The sequence below is a fragment of the Dipodomys merriami genome, unplaced genomic scaffold (genome assembly GCF_024711535.1).
Source record: "Dipodomys merriami isolate MVZ:Mamm:240054 unplaced genomic scaffold, mDipMer1.0.p SCAF_8, whole genome shotgun sequence".
NCBI lineage: Eukaryota > Metazoa > Chordata > Mammalia > Rodentia > Heteromyidae > Dipodomys > Dipodomys merriami.
In genome coordinates, this window is record NW_027206401.1 from 49,806,673 (window position 1) to 49,824,826 (window position 18,154).

The following is an 18,154-nucleotide window of genomic DNA, read 5'->3' on the forward strand; positions in this document are numbered from 1 at the left end:
GAGCAAAAAGCAGCTCAGGGACAGTGCCCAGGCCCTGAGTTATAGCCCCAGGACTGGGAAAAACAAAACAAAAACCACATAGCCCAGGATGGATGTTGGTGGTGACACACACCTGTAATCCTAGCTATTCAAGAGGCTGAAAGCTGAGGATCATGGTTTGAAGCTAGCCTGGACACAAAAGTCCCCATGAGACTGTTACCTCCAATTTACTACTCAAAAACCCAAAGTGGTGCTGTGGTTCAAAGTGGTAGAGCACTAGCCTTGAGCAAAAATAGCTCAGGGACAGTGCCTAGGACCTGAATTCCAATCCCCTCACCAAAAAAACCAAACAAAACCTTGCCCATGTAATTGTAACCCCTCTGTACAGTATTTTCACACACAAAAAAAGATACAGGTTTTAAAACATTAAAAACGTCATATAGGACTGGGAAGATGGCTCAGTGGTAGAGTGCTTGCCTTGTATGCATGAGGCCCTGAGTTCGATTCCTCAGCACCACATAAGCAAAAAGCCGGAAGTGGTTCTGTGGCTCAAGTAGTAGAGCTCTAGCCTTGAGCTGAAGAGCTGAGGGACAGCGCCCAGGCCCAGAGTTCAGGCCCCACAACCGGACCCAAAAAACAACAAACAAACAAACAAACAAACAAAAACTCCATACAAATTTAACAGCACTGGGTACTTTTATTTTATATATTAACAAAAGTGACTTCTATCCTTAAGGCACTTTTATAAGAGGATGAGAAAATTGGCAAACTGTAGGCAAAGAATGAGTAACAGCTGTTAGCTGTAACAGGATACATTACTACATCGGACTGATGGCAACTGCATTTTAACATTTTATTGGACTCACGAAGCCTTACAGTTGAAGATTTCAGAGCTTCTAATAAAGCTCTATCTGCAGGAACCAGAACTTTAATCCCATTTAGATGTTTTCTTTCTCATATAACTGTGTCCTTCACTATCAATAGCTTCAGAGAGGTCCTTCTTATTGTCTTGTGTTGCATGTAGATAACCAAGATAACCCACACAAAGCGAAAGGGTTACCAATCCAAAAGCCATTACTGGTTTGTTCTGCCAAGAAAAAAATTATAAAGCCCAAGACTGAAAATTCGAAGAGATTAAAATAGTTCTTATGCTTCCCAATACACTGACAACTCCCTACCACCCACCCAAGCAGTCCAGAAAGTGTTTCCATTATAATCACACAATCAATTCTTAATTCAATTAGCTCAACTACTGATTATTTACAGATTATAGACTCTTACTCATTCTATACAATTTCTCTATACCCTGGACATCTTGGCCATCTACTCAGTATGGTGAAAGATGAGAGATGAGCAAGAGGCACGGACATTGCTCTGGTATACTCAGCATCCTCAGTGGTATCTGTGTAATGGGGAGAAGTCCCTTAACTTCTCTGTGTCCTGTTCTTCCCATTCCCTAGCCCAATTTAGCTTACTAGTGGGTGAGGATAAAGTACACATGCAATTTTTCTTGCCCAAGAACAACTGTCAAGAGTCTTCCATAACCTAAATTAGGTAGAGCAATAACAATAATGTATATATCCTTCTCTGGGAATCTGCTCTATTATTTTAAGAAAATTTAGTGATTGGAACAGGTATTATATAAAGCAATATAACTTGATCAAGGGTGAAGGCTGGTAGAGCTTTTAAATACAGCTTCCAGAGAAGTGTTTTCTCTATTACAACTTATGATTCCTGACCTAAGATAGACACCTCATTTTGCATGTTTGTGTTCAACAAATTACTCTTTGTTAGGTTAGTGCAAACACACAACAGTGATAAAAATAGTCTATTTTTTGTTTTGTTTTGGGCAGTCATGGGGCTTGAACTCAGGGCCTGGGGACTGTCCCTGAATTTCTTTTTGCTCAAGGTTAGTGCTCTACCACTTGAGCTATAGTGCCGCGATCCTCAGATCTCACCCTGCTGAGTAACTACAGACATGAGTAATTATAGACATGAGCCACACCAGGGGCTCGGCTCCAAATGGCATTTTCTGCTTGTTTCCATACCTGGTCACTACAGTAGTCACCAGGTTTGGATTTAAGACCCAAGATCTAAGACCCAGGTCTGGAACCAAAGGTAATACCAAATCCTATATACATTTTAGACTATATCTTGCCTAAACATGTCTTATTTATAAATTAGGCACAGTAAGATATTAACAATAAAACAGAAAAATTGTAACATAGCTATAAGCACATATGTGAATATGGTTCATTCTCTTGAGGCAAAAAACATTCAGGTCATTGCTGGCAGCAAAACTTGTGAAATGAAAGCATATAAGGAAGAATATTGTACTGTTATTTCAAAGCTTAATTATAAAATAAACATCAAACTTTCAGCAATGAAGTAAACACATTAGTTCAACGTTTAAAAAATATCCTATGTTGACTTAATGATGTAAAACACCCTATTTAACCTTAAAACAATTTATACTAACTACTATAAAATTTTAAATCTGTTTCATAATAACTTCATTTTTTTTTGTTGTTGGTCACAGAGGTTGAACTCAGGGCCTGGGTGCTGTCCCTAAACTCTTTTGCTCCAGGCTAGCACTCTACCACTTTGAGCCACAGCACCACTTCTGGTTTTCTGGTGGTTAATTGAAGAATCTTGTCGACTTTTCTGCCCAGGTTGGCTTTGAACTGCAATCCTCACATTTCAGCCTCCTGAGTAGCTAGGATTACAGGTGTGAGCCACCAACTCCTGGCTGATTTTATTTTAAACTAGAAGATACATTTTCAAAAAGAAATTCATTAAATCAAATATATTCAAACAATATAAATGATAAGCTACATACTCAACAGTATACAAATGTGTACTTTAGAATTTTTCACGAAGTGTTTACGTTATCAGCTGGGTGTAGGTGCCTCACACCTGTAATCCTAGCTATTCATGAGGCTGAGATCTGAGGGTCAAGATTGGAAGCTAGCCTGGGCAGAAAAACATCCAAGAGACTCTCATCTCCAATTAACCACAAAAAAAGAGGAACGAAGGTATGGCTCAAATGGTGAAGTGTTGGCCTTGAGCAAAAGAGCTCAGACAGTGCCCTGGCCTGGAGTTCAAGCCCTAGTACCAGCACAAACAGACACACAAAAGTTTATGATATCACATAAATGGTAAAAAATTAGTAAAGACTAGATTGCAGCCTGTAAGACTTACCAGCTTTTCATTTTGGTCTCCGTTTCAGTGGAAGGTCTTATTTAATAGCACGTTATTAAACCATAAAATTACCTTCATATTAATGCAACAATACATCAATTGGAGTTAATAAATTAAAATGTAACCATTTTTCATTATCATACCCATATGCCTGAAAAACAATGTCTTAAATACATATTTATAGGTAAAGCAGCATTTAGCATTTTCCTTTCACTTGTTTTAATTCAGAAAGGTCTTATTAGTCAACATAAAATATCCACAATAAGAGCATATTACTAAAGAAAAATAGGAGCTATTTCTCATTGCCTGATTAAAGTTATATCCTGTCCTTCTTACAGGTTTAATGAAGAGCTCTGGATTCACAGCTCGAAATAAGGTCGTTGTACGAACACTTCTGAGCCCTGGGTTTGGAAAGTCTTTCTCTTTGGGTGGTTCCTTTTTAACTGCTGGAGGCTCAGGTGCTGAAGACATCTTGACTAACGATGATTACCTAAAAACAAGATATTTTTCTTTCGTAATTCTTTGACAAACCTTTTTTAAAAAAATAAAGCCACTAAGAAAATAAAAATCACAAATACGTTCTTCTTTTGAATTCTGGATTAGCACAAAAAGTGGATGTCAATTCTATCCAAGTGATGTTTTAAACTTTATTCAGTAAAATTATTTTAACCTAAAAAAAAAAAAAAAACAAAAAACCCCAACCCCAAATCAAACCAATAAACCATGAAGCTGACAGAAGTCTGGAGAATGGTTATTTGACACTAAGCCAGTACTACATGCAGGAAAGTACCATGGATAATCCCTTGCTCCATGGATCCACCCAAGCATCCGCTATCCCAAGCAGTAAGGGTAAGTAACTAGTTGTTTCTATTCACTCCTCCTTTGCTTATCAGCAACTCTCTGGAAAGAATATGTTCTGTACACTCCTTAGTCTAAATATCCTTTCTCTTTCAGTTGTTCTAAATCTGTTCTATTAGAACTAAGTATGTCCGTAATCTTCTGGTTCTTCTAATTTGAGGCATTAACATTTTTTATTTTTCTCTTCCAGGTGTCATTATTCCTGTCATCCAATGCCTAAGGTGGGAGATAGGAAGTAGAGAAACTTTCCAAAGGCTGAAATTAATAATAAAAGATAAAACTCCTTGGGAGACATGCCACAACTTCCTGTACAATAAAGTTATGTAGGGTCAAACATTCACATGTAATTCACTGGTGCTTGTTTTGTGTAAGTACTCTTCATTAGTCTTCTATTTCATATACTACAAAAATATGCAGTTTTAAGGAGAAAATCAGGCCAGTTGTTCAATTTGTGCTGCAGTGATCAAAAAGCATTCACTTAAAAGCACTTGGTAGGTAAATACCTTGTCATGAACATCTGCTTGAAGGTGAATTCTCCTCTACAAATGTTCACTGTAAGCTGTTTCACTTTTTTCTCCATGCATATTTTGGTTATTATTACTGATGTTTTCATAATCACTACAGCTTTGTGATCCCATTGTTACTTCAGTGAGTATTTCTGTAGAAATTTCAAGAGGTGCTAATTCCTGAGGAACAGGTGGTTGCCTGTAGTCACAAATTCTTCAAAATTAAATTGGTTTGGGATACCAGTGACAGTAGCAATTGAATATTACATGGCTTAAATATCACAATAGCTGCAATCTTCCAGGAGTACTTCAGGGATCCCACATTTTACTGCTGCAGGTGACTTTGCAGACATCTGACTCCAAGAAGTCATGTCAATAGATGCTTCATGATGCTTCCATTTTTACCTCCTTACCTAAATTCTGAACTTTTTCTTCCTACCACTGGTTTTAGTAATTAACTTTCAATGTGTGAATTATAGATAGCCTCATCTGAAGGCTGCAGAATGATGGAGTTTGAAGATGAAAACTCAACACATACACTATCCAACTTAGGGAGTGTTGTGGGCATATGGTTGTTTTGATAAAAAAGATACTATGTTCTGCTCCTGTCCATTCTTCCCAGTCATTAGTAAGTTTGTCATCATCTGAACAACTCTGGGAATTAGCCAACTTGCCAAATAGCAGTGCTATAAAATGCATTATACAGAACAAAGCAGTCATCAATTTGTCCCTTCCTTACAAATCCATATAAGAATATAACAATTACTAAAGCAATTTCCTCAGCTTTTAAATTTTCAAGCTGTAACCAGTGGATATTTTACTTCTCCTGCATACCAGTTACTACTTTTATCTGGTTTAATTCACTATGGGAAACTTCTAAAATAATTCTGTAACAGCCAGTGCACATTTGCTTGAAGTCACCATATCCAAAGTTGACAAAAATCGATGCTTTCTGTTGCTTAAGTGGTACTGTTGAAGGCACATTTCTTCGAACGTTTAATACTATACAAGGAACTTTCCACCTTTGTTTTAGTCCCAGAATCTCAAAAATTTTCTCTTCAGTTGGGCACTGGTGTCTCATGCTTGTAATCCGATCTACTCAGATGGCTAAGATTTGAGGATCAAGGCTTGAAACCAGCCCAATCAGACAAATCTGAGACTCTTATCTCTAATCAACCAGCAAAAGCCAGAAGTGAAGAGGTGGTTCAAGTGGTAGAATGCTAGCTTTGAGCCAAAAAGCCAAGCAAGAATGTAGGGCCCTGAATTAAAGCCCTAGTACCAGCACATGCGTGCGTGTACACACACACACATACACACACACACACACTTCTTTCAATCTTGGCTCAGACTTCCAAAAGCTTAAGACCATATAGCCCTAGTACCAGCATACACACACACACACTTCTTTCAATCTTGGCTCAGACTTCCAAAAGCTTAAGACCATATAGCCCTAGTACCAACACACACACACACACACACACACACACACACACTCTCTCTCTCTCTCTCTCTCTTTCAATCTTGGCTCAGACTTCCAAAAGCTTAAGACCATATGTGTTTGGGGGACAGGGGATAACTCTAAATGCTTTCTCCATACCTCCTGTAGCAGCAATCTACTCTGCTTGTTATTGATATTTTCTCTATTGAAAACTAGGGTTTCATCTTCCTCCTCTTAAACACGATGGAAGGATGATGATACACACACACACACACACACACACACCACATAAATGTATTTAGACTTTAAGTAATAAGTTTTGACTGCCAGGTACCTTAACCTGTTAGCAGTGATGTTTCTATGCTTAAATCCTATCAAGACTACAAATGTGGGGAAAGAGTAAGTTTTTAAAAATCACTAAAGTAAAATTGTAATTTGAGATGATTATCAGGCCCTATCTGTAAGAAATGTACAAAGAAAATAGTTCTAACACCTAATGCCACACCATTAGCACTGACTCATAGCCTCAGAGTTTACTACAACTGCGGCTAGTGCGGGGTGGGGAGGGGGAGAAGAGGGAACAACTAGGAAAGCCCCCAAAAGCAAACATATCAAAGTAAAAAATCTAACCAGAAACCAATCCAAACAGCTTTTTCCTTTTATTATTAGAAAGTAGCTGCATGTAATTAAAACAAAGATATCCTATGGAAAGTAGTCTGAAGTTGCTCACAGGGAAGACCAAGTAATGGGGGAAGTGGGTCCACAGAGTACACCTCATAGAGCACAGAAAGGCCTCAGAGCAGCTTATCATGTACACTTTGTGAGGATGGCAATGTGCTGGGAACGACAGATATTTCACACACACATATGTATATATACACATACACATACATACATACATATATGGAGAGACACACATAGTCAACACAAATTTCACTAGTGGAATGCTTGGGACCAAACATGTTTAAGAATTTATTTTGGCTCTTAGAATATTTGCATAGTGAGATATCCAGGGAACGAGACCCAAGCTTTAACATAATCTTCTGTAAGATTTTGTATAAACCTTATACATATAGCCTAAAGGTAATTTACACTATATTTTTAATAATGTGGGCATGAAATAAGGGCTGTGTACAAGTGACTGTTCAGAAAGCAAAGACATCTCTATCTCAGCCACCCACATGAATGTTCTGTGTTTGGCCTCACCCTCATTCCTGACTCTGAATTCATATACTATTAGTGACTGAATCATTTTCCTCTTACTCATACACAAGTAGTAAAAACCATGGTCTAACACTGTACAGTGAAATCGTGTGCACTAGGGAACTAAGTAGCACAGCGGTAGCCGCTAAATCCCATGTCAGCGTCAAACAGCACCTGTGTTTGATTAAAAAGCAACTGGGCCCTGTATATACATATTTTTAAGTAGTTAAGCAGTTGAGGGACCAGGAAGTGGGCTCTCTAGGGATGAGGAAGCATTCTGCTGGGTGGCACTTTTAAATGGTTTTCCTAGAGTTATCTGTCTCATTAACAACCTTTTTTGTCTTAGAAGCTTCCCTTTGATTTTATAAACAGACATGACTTCTTGTTCCATTATGAATGTACGTTGCTCTAGTCCTTTGATAAGCCCATCACACAGCTGCACCATATCGTCGAGGGGCACCTTCTTTGCAGTGTTCGCCATACTGTCTTCATCATCACTATTACCATGATCACCTTGATTCTCAGCCCTTTCATCCATTTCACCCTTGGTCAATGACTGAACAACTGAAGACTCATTACTGTTAGTGCATTTCTCCACAGCTTTGGTACCAGACGACTTATCACCATAAATATTTAAAAATTTAATGCCATGTCTTTTCTTAAATTTCTGCAGCCAGCCTGTTGAATACTCACAATTCCCTTCAATTTTTAATTCACTGTGATAGATCTTTGCTTGCTTCATGATCAACACACCATTCAGTGGCATGTGCTCATTGCGACGCTTGCGGATCCACTCTTTCAATACTCGATCAAGGTCTTCGTTTTTTGCTTTATGTAGTGTTTTTCTATCCTTCATTAACTTTGGCTCATCACTTTCTGCATAGAACTTCAACAGTTTATCCTTCTGTTTCTTTAAGTCATATATAGTAGTCATTCCAACACCATATTCTTCGGTAAGATGTTTCACACTTACACCACTGTCCAACTTTTCCAATAGCTTCACTTTTTGTGCTATAGATAAACATAAATGCTTCCTCTTTTTCTTATCACTGTTACCCATAGGGATATTTGATGGTCTTTTTGACATTTTCAGTGTTATCATTATTCCACAGAGCAACATAGAAGCAAAAAATACAGCAAGCAGAGTACAAAGGTCTTGTCTCCAATAGGATCGTGGTGCCTGTCATAGGCACACTGGGTCTGCATGCAAGCCATTTCATTACCCAGTGAGGGCATATACAGAAAAGAATTACTGCAGCCCAAGGGGCATGAGGTTATATTTTTCTCTTGGGGATGCTGAATAAACTGCACACTGTGTACCTTTTTCTTGACTTCAACCTGTCACTTGAGGTCAAGTGTGAATTTTCCATTTGTGGCATCAGGTTGACATTCAAAAGTTTCAGATTTTAGGGTACTTCAGAGTTCCAATTTTCAGATTGGAATGCTCAACCTGTATTTTGAAATTAAAAGGATGCAGTGGTGGTGAATGTCATGGAATTCAACCTATGGTAGAGGTCAATAAAAAAAAAAGCCACATCAATCTCTCCAGTGGTCTAACACAAATTCTAATAATTTTAGTTCCAAGATTCCTTGAACTCTTTTTCTCCTGAAAAAAACCTGTATTTCCTTTGTAATAAATTTATGAAAATAAGCAATCAAGGTCATATTCACATTCACCTTAATAAAGCACTGTCTTTTGTTTTTACCCAATTGGCAAAGAATATTTGGACTGCAAAGCCATATGCATACTTGAAAAGAGCCAATAACCAAAATTTCCATTGCTTTTGATACTTTCTGTAAAGGAAAAAAGTAATATTTCTCATTATTTTACCTTTTATTGTAAGTAGGGCTAGTCAGCTTAGTTTTACTATTTTTTTTTCTTTTTGAGCCAAGCAATGAAGACTGTAAAATAGTCCTTCCAAAATTGCAAGAATTTGCTTATATTTATAACACTAGCAAGAAAATTTTCATAACTACATATAATATAAAAAAAAAGAGATTACTGGGACCAAAAAAAGTGTTAGTAGCCAAGAATTTGTTACATATATAAAACCACAAAGAATAGAAAAACTTTTCCATGTGTTTCTCATTTGACTAGCACATGTATACAGCTGTGTATGTATGAAGAACACAAAATCTCTCAGCTGTTTCTTCACAGATGGGTAGGTACACTGGAAAAAACAAAACTCTTACATAAACAAGTGAAACTATAATCTACTAATCTAGGAATAAAAGCTGACTATTTCCTAGTGTAGAAAAGCTGAAAAACAAATCACATGGTCACAAAACATAGGAAGAAGCTGTTCAGTTACTTTTGGTCATAGGGCTTGAACTCAGGGCTTGGATGCTGTCCTTGAGCAGTTCTCCTCAAGGCTAGTGCTCTATCACTTTGAGCCACAGCTGCACTTCCCATTTTCTGGTGGCTAATTGGAGATGAGTCTCTTGGACTTTCCTGCCCAGGTTAGCTTTGAACTGCGATCCTCAGATCTCAGCACCCTCACTAGCTAGGATTACAAAGCCATCAGTGCCCTGGTGAATAGGTTATTCTGACATGCCACTCAGATGAAATGGTAACAAAAAGGATATTACCATCAGACCTTCCTAAATCTCATCATGTCCTCCAATTTCTCCCTCCACACTACTGGAGGTAACTAACTTATTTGCATATAACAATAATCAGCCTCTACTTATATATTTTATTTTTATGCTGAATTAAAGTATCTATGTAGGATTCTCCTTTATTGTATTAAAAGGGGAATCATGGGCTGGGAAAGTGGCTCAGTGGTAGAGTGCTTGTCTCACATGCATGAGGCCCTGGGTTCAATTCCTCACCACATAAGCAGAAAAAGCCAGAAGTGGTGCTGTAGCTCAAGTGGTAGAGTGCTAGCCTTGAGCTGAAGAGCTGAGAGACAGCGCCCAGGCCCAGAGTTCAGGCCCCATGACTGACAAAAGAAAAAAAATGGGGGGGGAAATCATACATATAAAACATCTTGGGGGAGGGGAAGGAAATGATACATTGTTCCAAAAGAATTTAGTTTTGAACTAAGTGTCAGCCAACTTGCCAAGTAATAAATCAGGCACTGCAGGCTGTGTGATCTTATTTTCTCTCTTTTTTTTTTTTGGTCCAGTCGTGGGCCTGAACTCTAGGCCGGGACGCTGTCCCTCTGCTCTTCAGCTCAAGGCTAGCGCTCTACCACTTAAGCCACAGTGCCACTTCTGGCTTTTTTCTTTTTGCTTATGTGGTGCTGAGGAATCGAATCCAGGTCCTCAAGCATGCAAGGCAAGCGCTCTACCACTGAGCCACCTTCCCAGCCCTTATTTTCTTTTTCCTATGAATGACTTATTTACTTATGACAAGAAACTGTTATTTGTATATGTGTGAGCATATATACATATACAATATATGTATATATATTACTTTCCATATATTTTGTGTATGTATACACACATACACACACACACACGCATGTATCTATACTTACACATATAAAATCCTGCCTAGGCTGGGAATGTGGCTTAGTGGTAAAGTGCTTGCCTTGCAATGCATGAAGGCCTGGGTTCGATTCCTTAGTACCACATAAACAGAAAAACCCAGAAGAGGAGCTGTTGCTTGTAGTAGAATGCTAACCTTGAGCAAACAGCAGCTCAGGGATAGTGCCTAGGCCCCAAGTTCAAGCCCAAGGCTGGGGGAAAAAAACACAATAAACTAGCCTATAAAAAAAAAAGTATACTATGCTCCACATACCTCACATATCCCTTCCTGGTAAAATGTTCCATTTACCTTTTCCTCTGTCCTTCCTTCCTGGGAAGGAAACATGCAATGTGAAAAGGCAACAGTAGAGATCCAGGACTGGCCCCTTTACACAACTCTTGGGGGCATTTGTATCTTGTGTGAGAATGGAGCTCCATCAATTACAATAATCCACAGTACTAGAAGCTAGGCAGAACCAGGACTGGTCATTTTTGAGTGAGTTTTCTCTACCTGCTTTTGCTTTGGGGATAATCTAGAATGTGTCTAACTGATATATTGTACCTGAAAATTAGATCAAGATATAAAGAATGTAAGAATTTGGGTGGAAGTCCATTATCCAATGTAATTTTAGAAATAAACTCTTCTATAGATAAAATTACAATGACAGAATGTTCAAGAGCATAAACCTTAGCAATCATCAAAACCTTTCTTTTAAAAGATTCAGGGAGGCTCAATGGTAGCATGCTTGCCTTGCATGCATGAGGCCCTGGGTTCCATTCCTCATGCGCAGAAAAAAATGCCAGAAGTGGCGCTGTGGCTCAAGTGGTAGAGTGCTAGCCTAGAGCTGAAGGACAGCATCCAGGCCCAGAGTTCAAGCCCCATGACCGCCTAAAAATAAAAGATTCAGGGAATTATTAAATGGAAACAACATATATTATCTTAGCAGATAATGAGTAAGAAAGTAACTTGCAATCTGCTGCAGAACACCTTTAAAATTAAACAGATAAGCTAAGGATAGAATCGGAGGCTTTTAAAGCTTGACTGACTCTAAGGGAGTTTCAAATCTTTTTTTTTTTTTTTTAACGAGCCAAGTAGTAAGAACTCAGAGCCTTGATCTCTCTCTTGGCTTTTCCCCTTCAAAACTGGCTATCCAAGATACTCTTCCAGCCTTTGGCTGGTTAATTACAGAAAGGAGTCTAGACTTACTGTAGGCCTACTTTAGTTCACAATTTTTATTTTTTTGGTCGGTCGTGGGGCTTGAACTCTGGGCTTGAGCGCTATCCCGAAGCTCTTCAGCTCAAGGCGAGCGCTCTACTGCTTGAGCCACAGTGCCACTTCCTGTAGGCAACTTTAAACCACAATCCTCACACCTCAGCCTTCAGAGTATTGGGATTACAAACTTGAGCCAACACTCTCAGCTTTCAAATCTTGTGTGTGTGTGATACTGAGTGCAGGTACTGGGGCTTGAGCTAGGGGCTTTGCACTTTTATTTGGCTTTTTCACCTGTGGCTGAAGCTCTACCACTCAAGCCACACCTCTACTTCCAGGCCTTTGCAGGTTAACTGGAAGATAAGAACCTCTCCATTTGTCTGCTAGGCATGACTACGAACTAGGAGGCTCCTTGTATCTAAGCTTCTGGAGTATCTGGGAATCTGGAGGCAAACCACCAGCACCAAGATACAGCTTCAAATCTTACCTTTGATAACAGATGTGGATTGAGGTACGTGAATTAACTGACAAGTATGAAAAGGATACGAGGTTCAGAACGCAGAAGCCACTGTCACCCTCACGATTTAGTCCCACTTCCCACCCTCCTTTAAACTAAGAACATCCCGGCCAAAGCCATTGTCTGTTGGTAGGAAGAGGGTGGGATTCGCCCAAGAACTTCCCGTTTCCAGACCACTCCTGCCACTTCATTCCCTGTTCTACACGGACAGCAAGACTGCATTTACGCGTTATTACAAGACCTAAGAAACATAAGGAGGCTTTTCATGTGAGATGTGTCTCCAAGAAGAAGGAGGTCTTCCAGCCCTTGGCCAGGGGCACACGCCTGTGAATCCTAGCTACTCACAGGGCTGGGCTCTGGGGACTGAGGCAGGAAAGTCCATGAACCTCCCCTTCTCCAATGAACCAGGAAAAGAGAAATAATACAAAGTGGAGGCGCGGTTCAAGGCGGAGAACGCCAGCCCTGGGCAGAGAAAGCGAAGGGACCCCCGGGGAACCGAGGCCCGGGGTTCGAGCCCTGGCACAAACCCCCCTTCGCTTGTATGTACCGTACCCGAAAAATGGAGGACGGTTTAGTCAAAGGCGGTGGCAGACCGTCGGGGGGCCTCGGCCGTCCCCTCCCTCCCCGAGGGCCGGCGCCTGGGCACGCGCGCGCGCGCGCCGGGTTCCAAACCGCCGCCGGCGCCGCTCGGGTCTCCTCAGCGCCCGGGCCCGGCCGCGGAGAGGCGCGAATCCCGGGCCCGCGCCGGCGCGTCACGTCCGGAAACAGCCCCGACGGGGCCCCGCCTCGAACGGGACTGCGGGCTCCGGCGCTGCCGGCGGCAGAGGCCGGCCACCCGCGGGAAGGCCGCCGAGTCCGTCACACCAGGGACTGACGCCCGCAGGACTGACGCCCGTTTCCTTCCAGGCTGCGCCCCCCGCGTCCCCAAGCCCGCCGCCGCCGCCATTATGGCTGCGCTCACCTTCCGCGGCGTCACCTCCTCCGCGCGGCTGGCCTCGCCGGCGCCGGTGGGGCGGAGCGGCCTGGCGAGCCTGGCACGCACAGGGGGGGCGCCACAGCGCCTCCGACGCCCCGGAGGCCGCAGCGCAGGGCGCGCGGCCGACCCCGCCCACCTGCTCCGTTCCACTCTAGTGGATTACTCAGGGTTGGGACAGGTTTCCTGCTTCTTTTGACATTTGATTTTCAAACTTCCAGCTTTAAAGAAGCTTTACGTTTCGTGTGTACGGGCTTTGCATAAGTAAACCTAGCCGGATGCTGGTGGCTCGCGCCTGTTATCCTAGCTACACCGGAGGCTGAGATCTGAGGATAGCGGTTCAAAGCCGTGTTGGGCAGGAAAATCCCTGAGATCCTTTATCCCATTCACCCACCGGGGGCTTGGGCGGGGAGGTGGTGGAGGAAGCGGAGCTGTGGTACAGCGCTGGCTTGGAGCAAAAAAAAGCTCAGGGGCAGCGGCCAGGCCCGGAGCTCAAGCCCCATGACCGACAAAATACCCAGCTCGAAATATGTATTATTGAATGGAAGTGGACAGCAGTTTGAGAATGAACGCTTATGTCTGGGCTCTTTCCACTCCAAATTAAGGCGCTTTTAGCGGCAGAACAATTTACACACACATTCTGTTAGTTGTGAGATTCTAAAATGCAAAAAGTCTATAGTTATAGTTGAGACAGTAGTTATGGGTGCCCTCCCTCCCTCCCTCCCTTCCTTCCTTCCCTCCCTCCCCTCCTCGCGCCCTCCACCCACCCGCTGGCTTGCTTTCTTCTTGCTTTCTTGGGTGCTTGCATACTTGCTTGCTTGCTAACTTGCTTTCTTGCTTTCATGCCAGTCCTGGGGGGGTGGGGATGGGGGGATGGGTTGCTCTACCAATTAAGCCACAGCGCCACTTGTGGCTTTTTGGTGGTTAATTGGAGATAAGCGTCTCATGGAGGTTACTACCTAGACTAGCTTCAAACCGTGATCCTAGATCTCAGTCTCTTGAGAGCTGGAATTACAGGTGTGAGCCACTGGTGCCCTACTTGCCCTACTGGTGCCCTTTTTGATGTTTAAGTTTGTTGGGAGATAAGTTATATCAACATGTACCCAGATTTGGGGATGGGTATACACAAATCTTTGGATTTTGAATTTAAAACTTGTTCTTCCAAGTAAAATTAACTCTAATTTTATTTTTTAAAATGCATTGACGTATGATCTTACTAGGCATTCTTTTTAAAGCAAATTAAAACTCCATGAAGAAACCTCTTCCAAGCTAAGAACAGCTTTAGGGCTACAAAATATTGTTATATTGCATTATCAACAGACCCAAACTTTATCCTTAGGATTTACACTAATCTTAACCATGCTAAGTATCAGTGTGGAGGCAAAAGCAATTGAGAGCAATCCCAAGTGATCAGATGAAAAGCTGAATGAAAGAGAACATATAAGAGCATGAACTGAAAAGTACAGAGAAAAGCATAAAGGCCTTGCCAATTTCATAATGCAAGTGATATGACTAAATAATTCTTTCAAGAGATTATTACTTTGAAAAACTATGCCAGTCTGGGTACATTTATAATCTTTGCTCATGAACAGCTACATACATATTTAATAATGTTTAACAAGAGGCTATATTTTTAATGGGCTTGCATAGAGCAGAGGTCCCTCTGTGTGAAAACACATTCAAATTAGTGAAAGGTAATTATGCTAAAAAGAGGTTCCCAAGTTATGCTCTCGAGATGATGACACTGTGACCCCGCAGCTTCTCAAGGGATCTGTAATAGCACTGACGCATTTGACATTTTTTTTTTTGGCCAGGAAAGAATTCACAGTTGACTTACAGCATTAATAAAAACAACATGCAGTGTTTTGTCAAAGACAGGGCTTTAAAAAAGTAACATAAACACTGACTTTTCTTTAAGTCAGCACGAAGCTGAGCCAAAGTAAATGATACAGTGAAGGTGGGCGATGGATATCTGACTCCCTTTGACCAAGTTACTCAAAAATTAAGTGTGCTAGGATAATTTCCAAACCTGCCAGTCCTTCACCACCTTCTGATTCCATATTTTTCCCCATGCCTTCTCACTTTAACTCTGGGGTTGGCCTTATGATTTCCTTTGAGAAATATGATACGAATACATGTGATGCAATAGATGCTAGAAAATCAGTGAAACTGGAAAGCATGTTTCAACAAGCCCATTGGAGATGAAAAATGCTTAGGGCAGAGCCAAGATTGAATTCTCTCTATAGCCTCTGATCCTGTAGGTCGAGGGTGGGGCCTTAGAATTCCCATTTTTTAATAGTAAAAAAAGTTTATATTATTAGCAAAGAACTATCTCAAAATTCATTATCACCCAAGTTGAAATTTTAGTATAAACTTGCATACAAGTCACTTTCCATTCTTTATTCTACACACACACACACACATATATATGCATACACACACACACACACACATATATGCATACACACACACACACACACACACACACACACACACACACACACACACACACATACACACACAGCTCTGGCATTCAAACATGTATCCTAAATCATTATGTCCAAATATAAATAGTTGGGTTAGTTAAACTTCTGCCACAAGTTATGAAGGGGTTACAGATGTAAGATGTTCCGAATTATGTAATAGAAGGAAGAAAGAACATTGCTTAGTTTTTATGTGCAGATATGTATTTTCCTATTGATATAGGCAGACTTCAGTAGACAGCTGTCAAAATGGAAACAGCTGCAGAGCCCAGATGAAAGTCTACTTTATGTTGGCCACAGGAAATTGGTGATTTCAAAAATTTTAATATATCTCAAATTAAGGTAAAGTGGTAATAGCTAAGCAAGCATAAGCAGCTGTTAAAAATCCACAGTGAGGACTGGAGTCTCGGGAGAAGAACAGCCTCACACTCGCAGTCCATACTCTATAAGGTATCTAACCCAAGATGATGTCCACTCTATTTCTGTTTCAGACTGCCAAGCATCTACCTCTCTCTAAGCTGCTGGCTGTGGCTTGTCACCCAGCTATGTCTTGTGAACATCACCTTCTGGCTATTTTCTCCCATAGCACACAGGTGGCCATGAGCACCTGATGAAATGAAGCCAACTAGCACAGGTATGTCATAATGGTGAGGTGTGTATCAACATAAGAAGGTTACAGGAGGGGGGGGAAGGAATAGGATTGGGATGGGGGGGAGGGGGGAGGCTGGGAAGGGATGTGAAGGGTAAACAAAGGAGGAGGCTGCAATGCTTGGTAAGAAATGTACGCATTATCCTGCCCATGTAATTGTAACTCCTCTGTACAGTATGTTCACAAATAAAATAAAATAAAATTTTAAAAAAAAGAAGGTAACAGGATTGTGGAGTTGGAGGATTATTTACTACATTCAATTTAACAAATATTATCAATATATTTATTCTCAGTAATAACTGTTTAAGATATTAACTGGTGCTAAAATTTAAGTATCTTGCCCACCTCCATTCTTTCAAGTACTTTTTGTTTAATTGAATATAATATATGAATAGCAAAACATACAAATCCTAAATGTATATTTTGATGGATCTCCACAAAGTGAACATACCAACATCCACAAGAGGAAGAAAATGTCACCAGAACTCCAGAAACCCATCAAACCTCCTCCCATTCACTGCCCTTGCCCTTCCCTGGCGCATTAGTCAACTTTCTGTCACTATAACAAGGTATATGAGATAAACAATTTATAAAGAAGAAGGTATCATTTCAGAAGTTTTGATCAATAGCTGATAGTTCCATTGCTTTGTGGTCCATGTCAGGGCAGGACAGCACTGTGGAATGCCAGATCTGCTCATCTCATGGTGGCTGGGAAGCAAAGTGAGAGAGGAAGGGGCCAGCAAATCTCAATATTTCTTTCAAGTTATAACTCCAATGACTTAACTTGCTCCCACCTGCCCCACCTCTTAAAAGTTCCACCTCCCAATATCTCTGCTGTTTGAGGATCAACTCTTATTTAACAGGGGAGGGGGGGGAGAAGGGAGCTTTGGGGGCATTCTATATCCATACTCTATTGTCTGGTAACTGGTTTTTGTTTGTTTTTGCTTTTGCTATTGCTTTTTTATTGTTGTTCTATTGCTGTGTATTCATTCTTTTGGAACTTATGTTTTATGTGTCATTAATATCAATTAGTTTTGGTCAACTATTCACTTCCTTTGCTATATAGTATTCCATTGTATTGAGAATTGAGAGTCCTACTGTTACCATAAATTTCACTGATGGAACTTAGAACTGTATTAATATTACTGCTTTTGTTCTCTGGACAATTCTTACCAAGGAAAATATCATTTCAGACTAAATTTCCCTGACTGCATCAGGAAAAATGTTCAATCCAACTTCTACAAAGCAATGGCCATTTATTAAGATAAGAGTTTATACTTCATAAAACTCATCTCCAGGAAGTGGAGGAGTGGCTCAAGTGATAGAGCACCAGCCTTGAGAGAAAAAGACACTGAGCAAAAAAGCCAAGGGACAACACTCAGGCCCTGAGTTCAAGACCAATACTGGCGCGCGCACACACACACACACACACACACACACACACACACACACACACACATGCACACACACACGCAAACACACACTACTGGAAAAGAGATCAATTTGTGTTTTGTTTTCCGATATCTGCATAATCCTTATCTGCACAGAAAGCCAACCATATTTCTATGCTTTTAGAAAATTCTAACAGGAAAAAGAAAGAAAAAATCTTAGGCTTATTAGGCTAAAGATGAGGTTCAAGTGGTAGAATGATTGCCTAATAAGTATG

General features: G+C 40.8%; 1 protein-coding gene across 1 annotated transcript; it reads right to left on the reverse strand.

Moving 5' to 3' along the window:
• Positions 1-656: 656 nt before the first annotated feature.
• On the reverse strand, positions 657-13,120 carry Smim8 (small integral membrane protein 8). The gene is made up of 3 exons (XM_070010758.1): positions 12,936-13,120; positions 3,517-3,670; positions 657-1,066 (listed from the first exon to the last, which is right to left on the reverse strand). The coding sequence occupies exons 2-3, from the start codon at positions 3,649-3,651 to the stop codon at positions 908-910; spliced, it is 294 nt and encodes a 97-aa protein (XP_069866859.1). The 5' UTR covers positions 3,652-3,670; positions 12,936-13,120; the 3' UTR covers positions 657-907.
• Between the last annotated feature and the right edge of the window lie 5,034 nt (positions 13,121-18,154).

What these genes read in the sequence shown, in the direction of transcription:
- Smim8 (XM_070010758.1), bottom strand. Translation starts at nt 3,651, where the DNA reads ATGTCTTCAGCACCTGAGCCTCCAGCAGTTAAAAAGGAACCACCCAAA. An exon ending in CAGAGCTCTTCATTAAACCT is followed by an intron (nt 1,067 to 3,516) that starts GTAAGAAGGACA and finishes TTTTCTTGGCAG; the next exon opens with AACAAACCAGTAATGGCTTT.